The sequence below is a fragment of the Myotis nattereri genome, assembly GCF_964212035.1.
Source record: "Myotis nattereri genome assembly, chromosome: 2".
NCBI lineage: Eukaryota > Metazoa > Chordata > Mammalia > Chiroptera > Vespertilionidae > Myotis > Myotis nattereri.
The window spans coordinates 122,861,406-122,879,280 of NC_138076.1; the positions used below are offsets into that span (position 1 = coordinate 122,861,406).

Here is a 17,875-nt window from a genome sequence, read left to right on the forward strand (position 1 = left end):
GTCACAGAGAGGGAGGACCTAGGGAAAGTGAACATTCAAGGGGGCAATGGCTGGCAATTCAGACTGACATGGAAATCACACTGTGCACACAGAAGGCTAGTCAGAACTTGCAGCCTGAAGTTAAATAGGCCAGTTGCCTTCTAAAGCAAAACTATAAACATCCTCCATAGGATTTCAATGAGACTCAGAGTCACATAACTTAATATTTATAAAGATACGATCAAAAATCACTCTGGCCAGTTTTTCTCAATGATTAGAGCATCAGCCTGTGGACCAAAGGGTCACAGGATCAATTCCTGGTCAAGGGCATGTACCTCCATTACAGGTTCGGTCCTCTGCAGGAGCAGGAGGCAACCAATCTACGTGTCTTTCTCATATCCATGTTTCTCTCTCTCTCTCTCTCTTTCTCCTCTCTCCCCCTTCCACTCTCTTTTATAAAAAAAATCAATAGAAAAATTATCCTCAGGTGAAGATTAAAAAAAATCACTCTGTATATGAAGAGCCCAGAAAATCTTGACTCACATGGGAAAAGCCAATTGAGATGAAACAGTTATGATGAAACGGATACCAGTTAAGATGAAACAAATGTTGGAATTATCTGATGTAAACCTTCAAGGAGTTATGATACAAAATACTCCAAAAACAACACTGAATAACCTTGTAATCAATTCAGAAATAAAAACCTCAGCAAAGAAGAAGACAAGATAAAAAAAATGGGAAATATTTAAACTGATAAATACAAATTAGCAAAACACAGGTGTCAGAGGAAAGACACAGTGAACTTGAAGACAGATCAATAAAAATTTTCCAATCTGAACAAAAAAGAGAAAAATTATTGAAAATGAACTGAATCTTGGGACCGAGGGACAAGAGGAAAAGGTCCAACATTTCTGTCATCAGATTTCTAAAAGGAGAGGAACACGAATGTGCCGAAAATGTTTTGGAGAAATAATGGCTACAAACTTTTAAAGTATGGTAAAAGACATAAACATAGAGATTTCCAAAAATTCAGGCTAAATCTCAAGAAATTCATGCCAACACATCCTAAACTGTTAAAAACTAAAGACAAATGTGAGACAAAATAAAGACATTTTCAGACCCGGACTGAAAACATTTGCTATTAACAGCCCCTCACTGATGAAGCCACAAAGAAAAAAGAAGAAAATGAATCTAGAAGGGAGGAGAGAGCTATAAGAAGGAAAGGTAAATGAAGAAATGTGTAAGCAACATATGGGAAAATCTAAATGAGTATTGACTGTATAACATAACACCAATGGTGGTGATTATGTTAAAGACCACATTTGGGGATTTTAAAAGAATGTGAAACTAAACTACTAGACAATATTAATTAATAAAACGGGGGCGGTGTAATCAAGCTTCTAAGGTTCTTATATTGTTTGGATGAAGGGTAAAGATTATTTTTAGGCTTTGTCAAGTCAAATATACATGTTGGGTTTTAAAAGTAACTGAAAAATGGATGAATCATGGAGTGAGTGTCCAGGCTCTTCGAGATTATGAGGCCGATACAAAAATAATTGAAATCCAAGGTTCAAATATTAAAAATTGATAGATCCCAGAACAGGAATACTGTTAAGTAAGCATACACTCAAATGTGAAGTCCCTTCAACTCAAAATGGCTCTGATCTGTAAAGAGGCTGAGACATGGAGTGGGCTGTTACTGGCCTGGGAAGTTCAGATTTCTGATCCTTTGGGTATTGTAACAAGGCTCCTAGCATTCTAGGGTCCCTGTGCTGTTGGGAAGGAGGGTAGAAGTTATGAGTTCTTCCCCCACTCTTTAAGTTTGCAGGAGAAGATCGTTGGAGTCAGAACCAATTTTACATCAGTATGTCACATTTTCCCCTTCAGTGGCTCCTTCAGGAAAGTTGTGGTAAGAGAGTAAGTGGATGAGTGCTACATCTGTATGGAATAGGGAATGAATTTTGCACCTGTCTAATGCACTGCTTCAAGTAGCCAAGTCTCCTTTTTTCTGCCCCTCAGTGATTTTAGCCTTCCACCAGTCCCATAGCTCTGCCCCAGGGCCCTAAATTCAGCTTCCAGGGTTCACCTTCAGCCCCAGCCCATACTGTTCCCAACTAATCCTAGGGACTTAGGCCCATACATCATTGATGAGTGGACGCAGATGCTTGGAGATGCTGCAGAACATCACCTTGACCTCTTCTCCATACCCATGTACAACGATGTTCCGTAGGGCCTTCACTGCCTGAACTGTCACTCGTGCCTCACTCTTCAGGAAGTCTCGCAAGGATGGAAACACGTTCTTCACAGACTCTGACTGTTTGAAAGAAGGCAGAGATCACTTTCCACCTGGGCATCATGCAACACTTTAGGGATAGGGTTTTGAGAAAACAAGTGGTGCCTAAAAGAAACAGACGTAGGGAATCTAGGGGCTGGATGTGCAGAGGAAGTGGAAGGCTGGTGCTCAGGGTGTTTGGGAGGCCAGATGGCCAGGCTATGTAAGTCTATAAACTGGATGTTGTACTGCCCTAGGATGAGGGGTTGGGAAATTTACTAAGCTCTGAGTAATTAAGAGACCCCAAGGGAAATAAATTAAGTGGTCCAGAGACTAACATTTGATTCCCATTGGGCCCCCCCACTTTTACTTGACTTTCATGCAGTGCCAGGTTACTGATTCCACGGAGTCCAATTTCTTTCATGATGAGGTTGGGCTCCTTGGTCCACTTGATTAGATTGCCCACAAAGTCTTGTCCCAGAGTCTGAGCCACTGACTGATGCCAGAGGAGCTGTGGAAACAAGGTGACTATAACCATGGATGGAGAAAAGGTCATGGGTACATGGTGCTTCCCTAGCTCCCCTCAGGCCCCATACTCAGGTAAGAACTGTGACCAGTTGAGAGCAGTAGATCTATGCACATGGGGTAGAGTCTACGGCAATGGTGGATAGCGCTGATAACGTTAGCATTTTGGGCCAGATCCTGGGATCCTAAAATCATTCTGGGAGGACTAATGCCGCTGATTCCCTCCCCAGGCTTTCCCTGCCTTTTTTATTTTTTAAAAAATATATTTTATTGATTTTTTACAGAGAGGAAGGGTGAGGGATGGAGAGTTAGAAATATCGATGAGAGAGAAACATTGATCAGCTGCCTCCTTCACATGCCCTACTGGGGATGTGCCCGCAACCAAGGTACATGCCCTTGATTGGAATCGAACAGGGAACCCTTTAGTCCACAGGCCAACGCTCTATCCATTGAGACAAACTGGTTAGGGCTTCACCTGTCTTTTTTAAACCAGGCTCTGAAGTGGCAGGGAAGCAATCCCACTCAATTCTATTCTTTCCACTTTCTGGGGCAAGTTATTTAACATTTCTGTTAAATGTTCCTCAGCTACAGGAAATGAATGGCTAGGGCTGTGGTCCTCCCTCCAGGCTTTCACCTGTGCATAGACGGCCCTGGCCAAGATCTTCCGATGATTATCTCCGCTGTCAAGGAAGGTCTTGGCAAGCTTCATAATTCGGTGCAGCATGACTACTTCACAGTTCTTCACAATGCCACTGGGGTGGGGCAGAGGAAGCCAAGAGTTGCTGGGTGGGGAGTGGGCAGTGGTGGAGGGGAGGTGGCAAGGGAACAGTATGCACAGAACAGGGAAAATGTGAAGGCTGAGGTCTGGGAGATGAGCAAGGGAGGGTTAAAGTCTGCTGTATTTGAAAATTGGGATTGGGGGCTAGAGTGGTATAGGGCATGCTGGGGAAATGGTCCCACCTTGTCAGGTCCATGATGCCTATGTAGTAAAATTTAGAGGAGGACAGATGATCCCAGCACTTATGCTCATCTGCATAGACCACCACTCCATCATATGCGGCTGCGAACAACACAAGCTTCACCACCTCCAGGGCACAACTGAAGGCCCGTCGTCACGAGGTTTGTGAAAAGAAAGGAACAGAAGGATGGACAAGGTGTTATGCCCTAGTTTGCATCCTTGTCCTGGCAAGCCAGGAGACAGTTCTCTAATCTGGATCTGGTGCATAGCTGGATCCTGCTTTCCAGCTGATGAAAACCCATGGCTCTCTGAAACCCATCTCCAATTGTGTCTGCTCACCCCTTCAACCTTGGTGCTCATCCAACCACAGAGTCTTGTAAAAGAGACTATAGAGATGTGCTAGTGCCACAGCTTTCAAATTCAGCTCTCCAGAGTGTAGCAGGGTTAGGATACCTCTTCACCTCCACACCCACCTAACCAGAATGTCTCTGGTTACTGGTTTTATTTTTTTACTGTAAGATTTCACTTGAATAGAATACCCTGAGGTTTTTTAAAAAGGTCTGACAACCGCTTACTTAGGAGTTCAACACCCTAAACTGCAGTAGTAACTTCCATGAGATGGCGCAGTTAGTGACAAAGCTAAGCCAGAGGTGATCCAGATTCGAATGGCCACAGCTGCATGGAGAGAATTGAATCTTTCATGGGCCCAGTCATGAACAGAGACCTGAACCGCTGGGTGAAGCAGAGGAGTGCATGCAAGGAAAAGGATAACGAGAAACTTCAAAACACGTGAGAACATTCCAGCACGTGATGTTGGGGCACCCACACCGACATTCTAGCTCTGTGCTGCTGTCAGTCTCTTCTTCAGCTTCCCTAGGGGATTGGCATCCAGTTGTCCAGGGCCCTCTGGAGTTGACTAGTCTCATTTCTCCATCACACCAGGGTTAGGCTTACCTACTGGAGTCAAAGGCCTTGCCTAAGCCCCCATCCTTCCTGTAGACCACCACCTTCTGGGGGGTATTTTGTTCAATCACCCAGAAGAGATGACATAGCACAGCCAGCAATAGCCGGGGGTAGAGTTCCAGGATGGCCTCCCGGCACAGAGTCCCGGATAGCATCTCACACAAGGCACACGCCGCCTGGGGAGGACACGTGGAAAGGAGGAAGCAGAATTGACTAGGTCTGGTAAAGACAGAAATGGTCCCACAATCCCACACACTGCCCCTCCCTGTCACTACCCATAGGTCACAGTGCACTCTGACTGAGGTTTCTAAGAAGCACTCAAAGACTGAATGCCCACAGCTCAATCCTGGGGAAATGAGGGGCCACACACATGTAATCTGCTCTCTCTTTATTGACAAACATTAAAAACAAAAAGGGAACCAACTCTAATTTTTCAGCAGAAAATAAATTGGGCCACCCAATTTCAGACAACCAAACTTCATCCTCTGCCCCAGCACCGCATGCCCCTGGCCAGGCCCCAGAAATATGGGCGCCAGACACAAACTCAGGAGATAGAAAAGCTGATTAACACTGAACATCAGTTTCCTTGTCTATGAAATGGGATTGATTCCTGCACTTTCTACATCATGCAGTTCTTGGATGTACAAAGTTAAAGTACTAAACGTATGTGCAGTATTCATGAGTCCAGTGTTAACAGTCTCCTCTTCACTGCTCCCTAACAACTGCTCGCACCTGACAGGTGCCCTTTAATCTTCGCCTCTGCACGCAAGTCCCAGACATAAGTCCTCCGCCCCCCGCCCGCCCTCCCCATGCTGACCTCCACGGGCTGCAGGGCTTGCTCCGTCGTGCCCTCTGTGGAGTGGTTTTCCAGGATGCCTATCAGCAGCTGCAGGACGTTGATTGTGGTCTCTCGCTCGGTGCCGAACACCTTCCACACGGCCAGAATGGTTCTGCAGGAGCCAGGGACAGCTATGTCATGGGCCCTGGTAATCATATTCTAGTACCAATCTGGTCTTGAGCCTATGAAAGGCCAGTTCTCCGGTTCTAGAGGGAGTGAGGCCCAAGAGGACTTGGCCAAAGAATATGAAGTTTGATTGGCATCAAGAAGAATGCATCGTTGTGCAGTGATTTTTAACATGGGCTTGGCTTGGAGCAGGGGAGGGTTTACTGGGATGGAGTGTGCTCCTGGGTGTGGGAGAGGTACCTATCCCAAGGGAGGGGCCTGTTGAGCAGCAGGGGCACAACGCTGTGGGTGCTGTTGCCTGCCAGCAAGCACAGGGCCCGAAGGGTCTCCTCCTTTGTGTTGGGATCCAGCTGCAATTTGAGCCTTTCCAGGATGCCCGCCACAATTTCCTCCACCTGCAGGGGAGAGCCAGAACACCCCGTCAGTCCTTCTTTACTTCCTTCCTTCCTCCTCCCTCTCTACTGAGTCCTCAAACTCAAGAGGCATAGTTGCAATCCTGTCCCTGACTCTCTTCTCAAGGAAGAGTTGCGGGGTGCCAAAGGCCAGAGCAGCAGGGCCCAAAAAGGGAGCTCGGGCCAGGCCCACTAGAGCAAATGCCTGTCCAGAGCCCCAATGTCCAGAGAGGTGGTCTGAGGTTGCTCAGGAGACAGAAGACCCTCCAGAAAGAAAGCCAAAGCCCTGGAGGCACTCAGGCCTTTCCCCCCAGCTAAGGTCAACTTCCAGTCCTGAAACTGCAGGGACAGTGGCACTGGATGTGGAAAGACCACAGGGTTCTCATCTGGTGCTCAGAGCTCTAAACTATGGACCTCTGGGAAGTCCTTTTCATTGTAATATCTCAAGGACTGTCATGGTGCCCGCCCATTTCTGGTACCTAGGCCACGGCAGTCACATAAATGAGTGAAGGCAACCGGTGTCTGGGGATTCATAGAGAGAAGGGGGTGGACAGCCCATGACAGGGGATGATGGCCACTCAGTACTATGTGACCCGATTTTAAAGTTGTTTTTTTCTTAGTGATGTGAGGAACAGATTTCTAAATGCTAGGCCTTCCCATATTTATGCTAGCTTAAAAGAACATTTATGCATAGGTCAGTCATTCTGTGAACTTCCTTGTTTCCAATCCACAGCCTTACCCCTTCACAGAAGTCTAAGCTCCAGACACCCCAGCAGGTTGGGGTGAGTCCCCCAACAATGCCTACACCCCTGCACATGGCTGTCATTACTGAGGAATCGGCCGCCCAGATAGGAGGCACTGCAGTTACAAGCTCAGGATTACAAATGTCGGAGCTCAGTGGGACCACAGAGGAAATGTAGTGCAAGACTACATTTTAGAAGTGAATGAATTAAAGCCAGTAGAGGAGAGGGACTTGGCTACAGCCCTTTGGCTGCTTGGTAACAGAGCCAGGACATGAGCCAGTGCTCCTGACATTCAGGCCAGAGCTCCCACCCAGCACCATACTACCTTTATCAAATCTGAGCCCCGCTGTTTCATGACAGCGCTCATCAACTGGGCTGCAGCCAGAGACACGTTAGCCCTGCTGCCCGTCAGCTCCTCCATGGATGTCAGCACCAGGTTGGTGAGCTGCCTCTGGGTGAAGTACTCTGCAAAGGCCTGCAACAGGGTGGGATCACATGGTGCGATGAGTCTGGATGCAGGGCTCCCCCTGCCCGAGACAGCCTGTGCCATTCCTCCTGGTGAGGGAGGGCTTCTCTTGGGAGCTTCTGTGCTTCTGTCCTAGGCTTGTGCTGTCTGCCTAACTCCTAGAAGACCCTTTCCTGGGGACAGAGTCCTGGGGATGGAAGGGAGGAAACACTGGACTCAAGTGCAATGTGGGGCTCAGAGGTCAGGGGGTGCAGAGCAGAACCCCAGGAGAGGAGGGCTGGGGCTAAGATCCTCAGTGACATCTCTGAGTCTACACATTGCTCACAAAGCAGCATTAGCATGAAGCAAATGCTTCTGGGGGGACAGGGGAAGACAAGGATCAGGACCATTGATGCTCAAGGGGGGACAAATAGTAGCATGTGATAGGAAAATTTCCCCCAAAGGAAAAGTTCACATCCAGTAACAGAATGGGAAGAGAGACAGGGTAGGAGTCCCACCCCAGGAGTCTATTACAGCCTGTAAATGAGACGCCCAGGCTTCCCTCACTTTGTCTCTGGTCCTGCTCCCTCACCTCGGCAATTTTAAAGGTGTTGTTATAGAACAAGTTGGCACTATAGACTTCATTCATGTCCTCTTCTATCCACAAGCCTTCTATTTTCTTCTTCATCTCTGAAACAGAGACACCCGACCCCACCTCTCAGACACTCAGAAGGCATGTTAAACTCCCCCTTTCCCACCTTCTAGCCCAAAGCTCCTACTGAACTCAGTCAGCTTGGGGCTATGTATGTCCTTTGGGGCTGGGAGTAGAGGAATGGGCATTAAGATAAGAAATGGTGGGAGCTGAGGTAAAAGACAAACAAACTATCTTGCCTGCCTCCGAGCAGAGATAGAATTAGATAAAAGGATGGGGTTGAGCCAAAAAAGAAGAAACTAATTCTAAAGAAGTATTTCCTATGTAGGTATTTTTTCCCAAGAGATTATCTGTAGATGTTTGGGGGTAGGTTCCTCAATGGAAATGAGGTACTCAGGCAGCTTCTTGGCCCTCACTGTCTTGGGATGAGTGTGTGGGGATGGCCAGGCCTAAGTGTGTGGTTGGAGGGGGAGGGGTAAGAGCAGGCTCCTCATACGCTTTTTCTTCAAGAGGATACAGTAGAGGTGATACACAGCCTTGGAAGACAGGAAGCAGATGCTGTCCACTGGGTCCTGGCAGCGCATGGCCAGCAGCTTTACCAGGCGCCCCAGCCGGGTGAATTCAATTGCCATCTGGGGAAGGAAGCTGGAAGTCACAAGTTATCCCAGCCATTCCCTTAGGCCAGCCATGGGCAAACTATGGCCCGCAGGCAGGATCCAGCCCGTTTGAAAAGAATAAAACTGAAAAAAAAAAAGTCCGTACCCTTTGTGTAATGATGTTTACTTTGAATTTATATTAGATCACACAAACACTCCATCCATGCTTTTGTTCCGGCCCTCCGGTCCAGTTTAGAACCCATTGTGGTCCTCGAGTCAAAAAGTTTGCCCACCCCTGCCTTAGGCTGAGCAATCACAGGAAGAACTCAGAGGAGGAAATGCATATACCAGAGACATGAAAGGTGAGACTATGTGAGGTTAATGGGAATGGAATTCGATAGATGAGTTGTGGCCATAAAGGACATCAGAGGTCATCGTTTTATAATTACCTTACTCTATCCCCCATCTTTGCCCCTTGACACCCCACTCATCTGTCAAGTCTAGTTCAATGCCTTCTTCTCTATGACGCATTCCCTGCCCCCTCAACTTGTAATTGTTTGTTTTGATCTTTTAGTCCCACTATATTCACTTTATCTATTCATTATCACCTTCTCTTTAAGTTTGTTCTATGCATGCCTCTCTCCCCAGTGGACTGTAAGGTTCATGAAGTCAGAAACTATCTTGGTCATCTGTGTATTCGCTATAGCACCTACCACAGCGACTGGCACAAGGCGAGTGTTTAGTCATTGCTTGTTCAGACAAATAACATCAGACTGAACCAAGTGGGATGAAATAAAACCGATGGATGGAGAAAAACACCAAGTAGAAGATGACAGAAGGGGAAAAGGAGAGAACAGGATGGGATCCACAAGAGAAAATAGTATGGGCCAGGGAGAATGAGGATGAGAATGAGTGACTGAGGCTGGGTAATATATATGATGAAGGTAGGGATAAGGGCAACCAGACAGGGTATGATAATTCAGACTCCACGGCCGCCTCCCACTCACATTGAAGTCCTCCATTTTTGCTGTAAACTCCAAAATACGTGCAGCACACCACATGGCCCGTTCCCGCTCGTTATCCTTCTGGGAATTGAGCCAAGGATCCATAAGCTGGAGGAAGAAGATAATGAAAGGAGATGCCCATTCATCTGTGTCCCAGAGAACAGAAAGATATTCTTGAACCTGGCTTTTACAAAGTTTTAGGACAAGAGTTCTGACAGCAGGACCTCTTTTGCCAAGAGGCAGATTATATGTGGGTCTGGCACCAGAGGTTTCATTCTCTCCTCTTTCCTATCAAGTAGACGCGGTATTAAATCCTCCAGCCCCATATTTTCCCTTCGTCTAGGTGATAGAAATCTCCTCAATTCCAACCCCCTTCCTTCAGGTTCAACAGTGGCTCTCAAAATATATCCACTCTATTCACTTCAGTGATTCAACATACCTCTGAGTTCTCCTACCCTCCGCCTCCCATTCTTCAGTAGAAAAAGAACTTGGTGATAAAAAATAACAGTCACTGTATTCACAGATTCCAGAGTAAAGTGTGTGTAAATCTATTTGAAAAATATCACTATAAATGGTTTCACATGAAACACAATGGAAAAGTGTCTCACCTTTGGTTAATTATGGGTACTAAATACCACTGCTACTTGTCAATCTACAGTCATCAATCTGACAATGATGCAACCACACAGACCATGATATATAATTGAAAAAGAAGAAGAGTAGCAGGTGAAAAATCCACAACCAACTCAAAAGAACACTGATGCTACACTGACCAGAAGAAACACGTCCTGCCCTAGTCAGTTTGGCTCAGTGGATAGAGCATCGGTCTGCGGTGGGTCCTGGATTTGATTCTGGTCAAGGACACATGGCCGGGTTGCAGGATCCATCCCCATTAGGGTGTGTGCAGGAGGCAGCCAATCAATGATTCTCTCCCATCATTGATGTTTCTCTCCCTCTATCCTTCACCCTTCCCCTCTGAAATCAATTTTTAAAAATTGCTGAAAATTGAATAAAGTCTATGTCTTAAAATGGCGTGTCAACACCAATTCGCTGTTTTTTTTGTGTTTTTAAATATGTTTGTATTGATTTTAGAGAGAGAGTAAAGGAGAGGGAGAAAGAGAGAGAGAGAAACATTGATCAGAGGGAAACATTTATTGTCTGCCTCCTGCACACACCCTCAAACCCCCTCAATGGGGATCAAGCCTGCCACCCAGGCATGCGCCCTGGCCGTTAATTGAACCAGTGACCTCTTGCTGCATGGCCCAATGCTCAACCACTGAGCAATACTGGCAAGGAAATTCCGTGGTTTTAATAGACGCTTTATGTAATATTTGTGCAACTCCCAGTGAATCTACAATCCTTTCAAATTTAAAAGTTAAGAAGAAAACCAGTAGCAAAATAATTACAAGCAGTCCAACATCCATCCATAGAGGACTGATTTAATAAACTATATTACATGCACACAATATATAAAACCATAAAAAAAGGAATATATCGCCGAAACCGGTTTGGCTGAGTGGATAGAGCGTCGGTCTGCGGACTGAAAGGTCTCAGGTTCGATTCCGGTCAAGGGCATGTACCTGGGTTGCGGGCATATCCCCAGTAGGAGATGTGCAGGAGGCAGCTGATCGATGTTTCTCTTTCATCGATGTTTCTAACTCTCTATCTCTCTCCCTTCCTCTCTGTAAAAAATCAATAAAATATATTAAAAAAAAAAAAAAGGAATATATCTGTGAACTGATGAGGATAAATGAAAAAAGCAAGGCCAAGAGCACTGAACAGAATGTGCTAACGACTGTGTAAAACAGAAAGGGAAATAAGAATACACCATAAACAGAGATTTGCTTATTTTCACAATAAGAAAAATAGGCAGGACAAACCAGAAGTTAATGAAAACGGTTATCTATAGAGGGTGAGTGCGAATAAGGTTAAGAGGATCAGCTTGGGAGCAAAAATCCTCTGAGTAAAGCTTTACATGGTTTTACTAGCAAGTTTTTAACTATGTAAATCTTTATATCATCAAGCCCTTCAGTTAAGTAAAAGAAAAGCCCTAAAATTTAAGACAAACAAGTCAAAATTATATCAATTGACAATATAATCATACAGAAAAAAATATTTCAAGTAACTTTTAAACGCAATACTCTGAATATAGTCCTCAGTGACCTATATTTTAATAACAACAGGAACTGCAAAGAAGTCTTGAACTCCCTGTGGTAACTGGGGAATAGCAATTTCAGGAGAAAGCCAAGTATCCCAATGACAGTAGCATAGAGTACATCAAGTCAATAAAAAGACAATTTTAAAATGGGCAAATCAGTTGTACCTGCACCTCACGTCTTTGAGCCAAGCACTTTGTAAACACCTCACTCGATTACCAAATGACTGTATTAACTAGGTGCTCTATGTCATTCCAGTTTCCAAGAGAAAACTGAGGCAAACAGACGTTAAACAACTTCCCAAGACCATACAGCAAACAGCAGAGCCACCATCTGGAACCATAGTGTATGGCAGTCCCCAGCCTGTGTTTTGAACTGTTAACTGCTATGTGGGAGCAGTGGGCAGCTGAGAGAGAAGCTGGCCACAGCTATGGCTGAAGGGGAAGAAGGAGGAAGCTTTCTCCTCTAAAGGCAAGACCAATATTAGTTATTTGATCTTAGCCCTTATTATCATTTCCCTAAAAGCTTTGCACCCAATCTTCATCAGCAGTTCTACTTCTTAGTTTTTCTGACTGTGAAAATAAGCAGTTCCTAGACAGTTCTCCTGGTCTGTTCCCAACTACACCAGGTCGATAGTGTCCCCCCAAAATTCATGTCCAGTCAGAAACTCAGAATGTGACCTTGTTTGAAAATAGGGTCATTGCAGATGATTCAAATTAAGGTGAGCTCATACTGGATTTGTGGGTCCTAACCCAATGACTGCTGTCCTTATTAAGAGCCCTAGCTGGTTTGGCTCAGTGGATAGAGGGTGGCCTGCAGACCGAAGGGTCCTGGGTTGGATTCCAGTCAAGGACACATGTCCGGGTTGTGAGCTCAATCCACAGTGGGGTTGTGCAGGAGGCATCCCATCGATGATTCTCTCTTGTCATTGATGTTTCTCTCTCTCTCTCCATCTCCCTCCATCTCTGAAATCAATAAAAACATTTTTTTTTTAAAAAAAGAAGAGAAACACACACACACACACACACACACACACACACACACACACACGAATGCCCTGTGAAAATAAATGGAGGCTCAGATTGGAATGATATGTCTACAAGCCAAGAGATACCATGGGTTGCCAGGAGTTCCCAGAAGCTAGGAGAGATGCACTGAACAGATTCTCCTTCGGAGCCTCCAGTAGGAACCAAACCAGCCAATACTTTGATTTGGGACTTCTGTCCTTTACAACTTGAGAGAATGTATTTCTGTTGTTTGACGTCACTTCGTGTGTTATTTATTTATGGCAGTTCTAGGAAATGAATAAACCGACGTTCAGGGGCTTCCTCCCACGAACCTGCAAGCAGTTCTGGATCCGGGTGGGCATCTCAACAATAAGTGTCTCCATTAGTCCTAGGAGGGATTGCATGGTTCCCTCCAACAGATCCTGAGGGGGAAAAGAAACTCAAAAAATTACCGACCTATCAGCCCCAACCCTCCTTCTAAACTGCTCAGCATTCTGGCTATCCCAGCCTTCCTTGAGAAAGCCTGCTCCAAAAACTTCCCTACATTCAAGCACTACTGGCCCATCATTCACTTCAATTAATCCTTCTGTTGTTTCACCAGAGCACAAATGTCTGCCTGGTGTGTAGTTTGTCCTGGTGGACTGGGAGTTCCCCTGCAACATAGCTACCCCCCTCCTCCATCCCCACTCCCTAACTTGAGCTCAGCTGGGACTCTGGTCCCAGGGATACAGCTTCAGTAAGCAGCCAGGACTGACAGGCTGACTGGCTCCAGGTGGGAGGAGGACTGGCCTGGCTGTCTGCAGAGTAACTGATTCACAAAATCTAGGACAGTGGGTTTCTCCCTCTTATCCTTGAATGAACCAAGTGGCCTTGCCCAAAGCCTTATAAAGAGAGTAGGTGATCTGCCAAGGAGGGCTTCTAAACGTAGGGCCTGCTGGGAGAACCAGAGCAACATTGTGATAGATCCCAGCCACAAAAACTGAAAATCAGGGGGGAGAAAAAGAAAGGCAGCTCTCCCTGGAATAAAATACTCGGAAGAAACCTACCTAGGTGTAAAGCTATTTGTACAGGGCAGCTGGAACTCCCAGCTTGCTCCAAACACAGGGAAATCCTGTCAAAATAACTTCCTCATCCAAAGCAGATTCACACTGAGGGAGGCCAGAGAAAACCCACCTCCGCCTTTTCTATATGTACCAGTCTTTCCTTCATGACATAACTGTGAACTAAAAAATAAGGATTACCAGAAATCGGATAAAAGGAGGCCCAAGATGAACAAACCAACTGACCGTAAAGAAAATCAAGCTAATTTGGTAAATAATAGAAACCTGTATTTTTAAATTCTTTTTAATAGCTTCAAAAACATTTCAAGAGACTATGGCATCAATAAAACAAGAACGACCAGGCAAGATAAAGGTGTAATCAGAACACATGAAAGAATTCCTAGGAATTAAATATGTGAATATAAATTAAAAACTGAATCTCTCTTTCCTTCCTTAAGGAAACACTGCAGGCACTATAAGAAATAGACTCTGATTGCTTGCTCCTGGGATTCCCTGGCTTTACTTACCTGTCAACCGTTAGTAAAATCATATTTGAACCTTCTAGTCTCGTTTCAATCACACAGCAGTTATAAAGGGAAGGATCAAGTGTCTGCCTTTGGGCCAGAGTGTTAAAGTGGTGGCAGTGGTAATCAGCGGGTAGAAGGAGGAAGTTAGATCTCAGGAGTAGTGTTCAGACTACATGACCTACAACCTCTTCTTCACAGGAGGGCTTCCTTCCAATGATTTTGTGTTTTTATTAAAGAAGGCAGAAGACTATTACATAAAACTGCCAAACCTATAGTTCCTAACCTCTTAAAAAAAATAAAAAATGAGACCAGAGAGACAAACATCAAAGAGTTACTTACCACATTGGCCTGGCCCTTCTTGGGACTAGATGCCTCCTTTCGTAACACTTCTCTGGATGGCAGGCAGAACACACTCTTGAAGCATGTTCCCAGGAGCTCTACTCTTTCTTCTATCTCTAAGAGGGGCCTGAGCATCCTACGATCCAGGGAGAAGAAGTGTAACCAGTGTGCTCAGGAATAACAACTGAAAAGGGTATAGACAGAGTGATGGAGACAGAGGAATAAGTCGGAGCAAGAAAGAGGAAGATATCAGAAGAAAGGGTATTAAAAGAAGAAAGGGAGTAACAGTAAGAAAGGGTGAAAAGAGCCAGGAAGATGGAAAGAAAGGAACTAGGGAAAGAGAGGAGGAATGACTATTACAGGAAAGGGTACTGCTAATTTGGGATGATATATTATTACTTGTTAGTTCCCCAGAGCTTTTGAGAGAACGGGACATCACTGATGGAGATGGAGGTGCCTATCAGGGACAGGGCTGAAAGCAAAAGGATGCCTAAGGCAGAATTAACAGCAAGTGCCTATAGAGATAGAAGGCCATCTCTACTAGGTCCTTTGAAAATCCAATTCAAAAACTCTTGGCCAAAAGAAGTGGCAGATATTGGCCAGTAAATTTCTACTATTCCCTTATGCTAGAAGCAGAAGCAGAAACTAAGAGGGGGGATCAACTAGGGAATAAAGAGCTGCAATAGAACTGGGTCAAGGAAGACAGAGTGGATGGTGTGTTGTTACCTGAAGTTATTGATGATGTTCATTGCCTTCTGTCTAATAGAGCTGGAAATGGAGTTCAATGGCTCCTCCTTGATTAGGTCCTAACACACACACACACACACACACACACACACACACACACACACCAAAAGGATGGTGAACATATTTTTCCTGTTTGCCTCTGCCTCCTCCCACTCCAGGCTGTGTTCATAACAAGGTGGAATTTAGAATGTTTAGTGACTTGCAAAGGCTCTGAGGACAGCACCTCTCTCCTACTCCCCACCACACCTTCCCTACAGTACTCACCCCAGCCTTGAGGATGGCAAAGGGAACACTAAGGCGGGAAAAGGAAACTAGAAAATCTGGGCTTTTACCTTCAGCTCCAGCCTAGGAGTGCCACCAATGGTTTCCCTGTGGACCCATCCTCCCTCCTCTCTGCATTCTGGCCTCCATCCTCCTGCAAGACACTTACCAGCATGATGGAAACAATTGCCAGCTTGTGGGGGAACTTGAATTGAAAGGCCACGTGCTGCTGCCTGCCCAGGGCTTTTGTCAGTATGATGAGGGCATTCAGGTAATCCAGCTTCAGGGCCTTATCCTGAATGAACCAGTATGCTCAGGGTTCTCCAAGGTGGCAATGGATCTGTGCCAGGGCACACTACCTACACAGTCTGGGGGGTGAGGACCTAAGCCTTCTTTAGCCTTCCTTAGGCTGATGCTCTGCATCTTCCCTCTGAGGGTAGACCAGTGCATCCCTGTGGTGGACAGAGCCAGTCCTCTCACCAACCCCCTTCTGAAGCCACCCTCATGTTACTCTGTAACTAGGACACATCAAGCTTCCTGGTCTCTCAAGGTATTGTCTTTCCCTTGAACAAGTTTTACCAAAAGATATCTGACTTGGGAATGGAAAGGGATTCTTCTCCAACCCGGGACCCATGCTTTGGACACATAGCAAAGGCAAGAGAGCAGTATGGCCACTCCGCTGCCTCTCCTGAATGCTTCTTCCTACAAACACTAGGGAATTTAGGTTTTACTCATCCCTTCATCAGAGAGGGCAGTGAAGAGCTCAATGGCAGGTTACGAAGCTCTGTCAGTAGGAAGGACACACTGTGAAACAGACCTAAAGTTACTGTGGTCTCCTCCTTGGGCCAATTAGAGTCTCCAAGTAGCAGGATTAAGTGAAAGGATTAAAATGTGGGAGAAGTCACTGTACTAGCCCCTGACTCCCATTTAAGGCCAAGCATCTTTTCTTGGGCGGTAAGAGAGGACATGGCAGAAATGGAAAGCTGGAGAAGTAGAGTAAGCAGGAAATACCTTTTCCAAAATGCAGTTGTGGTAGTGTTGCAGAATCAAAGCCAGCACGGCATCGAAATGCATGAAAATATCTCCCTTGCTCTCTAAAATAATCTTGCTATAGCTTAAGTAGATGGTGTTACAGACAAGCACCCATTCCTTTCGCTGATGTTCCTGTAGGGGGGAGGGGGAAACAGAGGTTCAGAGAGGAAAAGGTTGCTCAGACGATTTGGGAAAGAAGATGGGACTGTGGGATGGTGAGCAGCTTGGGGGACAGGGTGGGCATGTAGCTGGTGATACCAGGGCCTGAAATGCAGAGCAAGAGAAAAGGATCAAGGATGAAACGTTCCCACAGTTGTTTCCAGGGAAAGAGAAGCATTTATAGATGAGTCACAAGGCCTCAGAGAAATGGGAGGCTGGAGTGATGGGGATGCCTTGGAAGGATTTGTATGGGAGGCTGGTAGAGCACCCTGGGAATGACATCACCTTTGCCAGTGTGAGGATGGACGATGACTCCTTGTCAGTGAGGACAGCACTATACCCTTTCAGTTGCTCCAGGACTGTCTTCAGATGTTTCTTGGACACGATGCTGAACGCCACAGCAATGCCCTGTAACAAAGAGAGCCTCAACCCCATGCCACAGTTCGGGGTGAGCCAGACACATGCTATGTTCCCCCACAAGCAGGATATACATAGAGGAAGGGGAAGGGGAAGGAGAGGAAAGAAATGGAAAGGAGATTTGGTTCTCCACGTTTGAAGTACTGAAAATCCAGGTGGAAAACCAAATATCTTTGCGAGAAGTAATTGAAGAAGTAAATTATTAAGAAAAATCATAGTCACAGATTTACAAACTCTTGGTATTGTCAAACCTAACCCTGTACATTTCAGAATGCTTTTATAGGCACTAGGAATTCAGAGAATGGTTACTCTGAGGAGGGAACAGAAGGAAGAACAAATCCCAGGCACCTTGCTGACAGGATTGGATAGCTAGTCAGAGAGGAGATGGAAGACAGGAAGACTTGCAGAGAATGCCAATATTTCTAGATTAGGAGAACAGGAAACATCAGTAACTCTGACCAAAACAGGCAGGTGAAACAGAGGATTGTCTACGTTGAAGAAAGAGAGAAAAGAGTGAGTTTCTGAATGTGTTGTGTGGGAGATCATGGCAAAACAACTCAGTGGTAATGTTGTCAGTGCCAGTAGGTTTGGGAATCACAACCTAGAGAGAGTCAAAAGCATGAAGACTTGGGGATTCTGTGGTTCCTGCCAGGAACAGTCTTTAACTTAACCCCTCAGCCTCATAGCAGGTCCTTTT

At 45.7% G+C, this 17,875-nt stretch overlaps 1 protein-coding gene across 1 annotated transcript in view; it reads right to left on the reverse strand.

Annotated features, from left to right (window-relative positions):
* The window catches only part of LOC308513842 (maestro heat-like repeat-containing protein family member 1), a gene marked incomplete at both ends in the record, with an annotated part of 68,652 nt that overhangs the window by 19,616 nt on the left and 31,161 nt on the right, over nt 1-17,875 (reverse strand). The window contains 17 exons of the mRNA XM_081083943.1: nt 2,120-2,293; nt 2,622-2,762; nt 3,411-3,528; nt 3,737-3,874; nt 4,689-4,873; nt 5,515-5,647; nt 5,902-6,056; nt 7,122-7,271; nt 7,834-7,931; nt 8,390-8,525; nt 9,497-9,601; nt 12,989-13,078; nt 14,563-14,698; nt 15,289-15,368; nt 15,740-15,865; nt 16,582-16,734; nt 17,047-17,169. Of these exons, the coding sequence (XP_080940069.1) occupies nt 2,120-2,293; nt 2,622-2,762; nt 3,411-3,528; nt 3,737-3,874; nt 4,689-4,873; nt 5,515-5,647; nt 5,902-6,056; nt 7,122-7,271; nt 7,834-7,931; nt 8,390-8,525; nt 9,497-9,601; nt 12,989-13,078; nt 14,563-14,698; nt 15,289-15,368; nt 15,740-15,865; nt 16,582-16,734; nt 17,047-17,169 (2,241 nt within the window). The remainder of the gene's footprint in view (nt 1-2,119; nt 2,294-2,621; nt 2,763-3,410; nt 3,529-3,736; nt 3,875-4,688; nt 4,874-5,514; nt 5,648-5,901; nt 6,057-7,121; nt 7,272-7,833; nt 7,932-8,389; nt 8,526-9,496; nt 9,602-12,988; nt 13,079-14,562; nt 14,699-15,288; nt 15,369-15,739; nt 15,866-16,581; nt 16,735-17,046; nt 17,170-17,875) is intronic.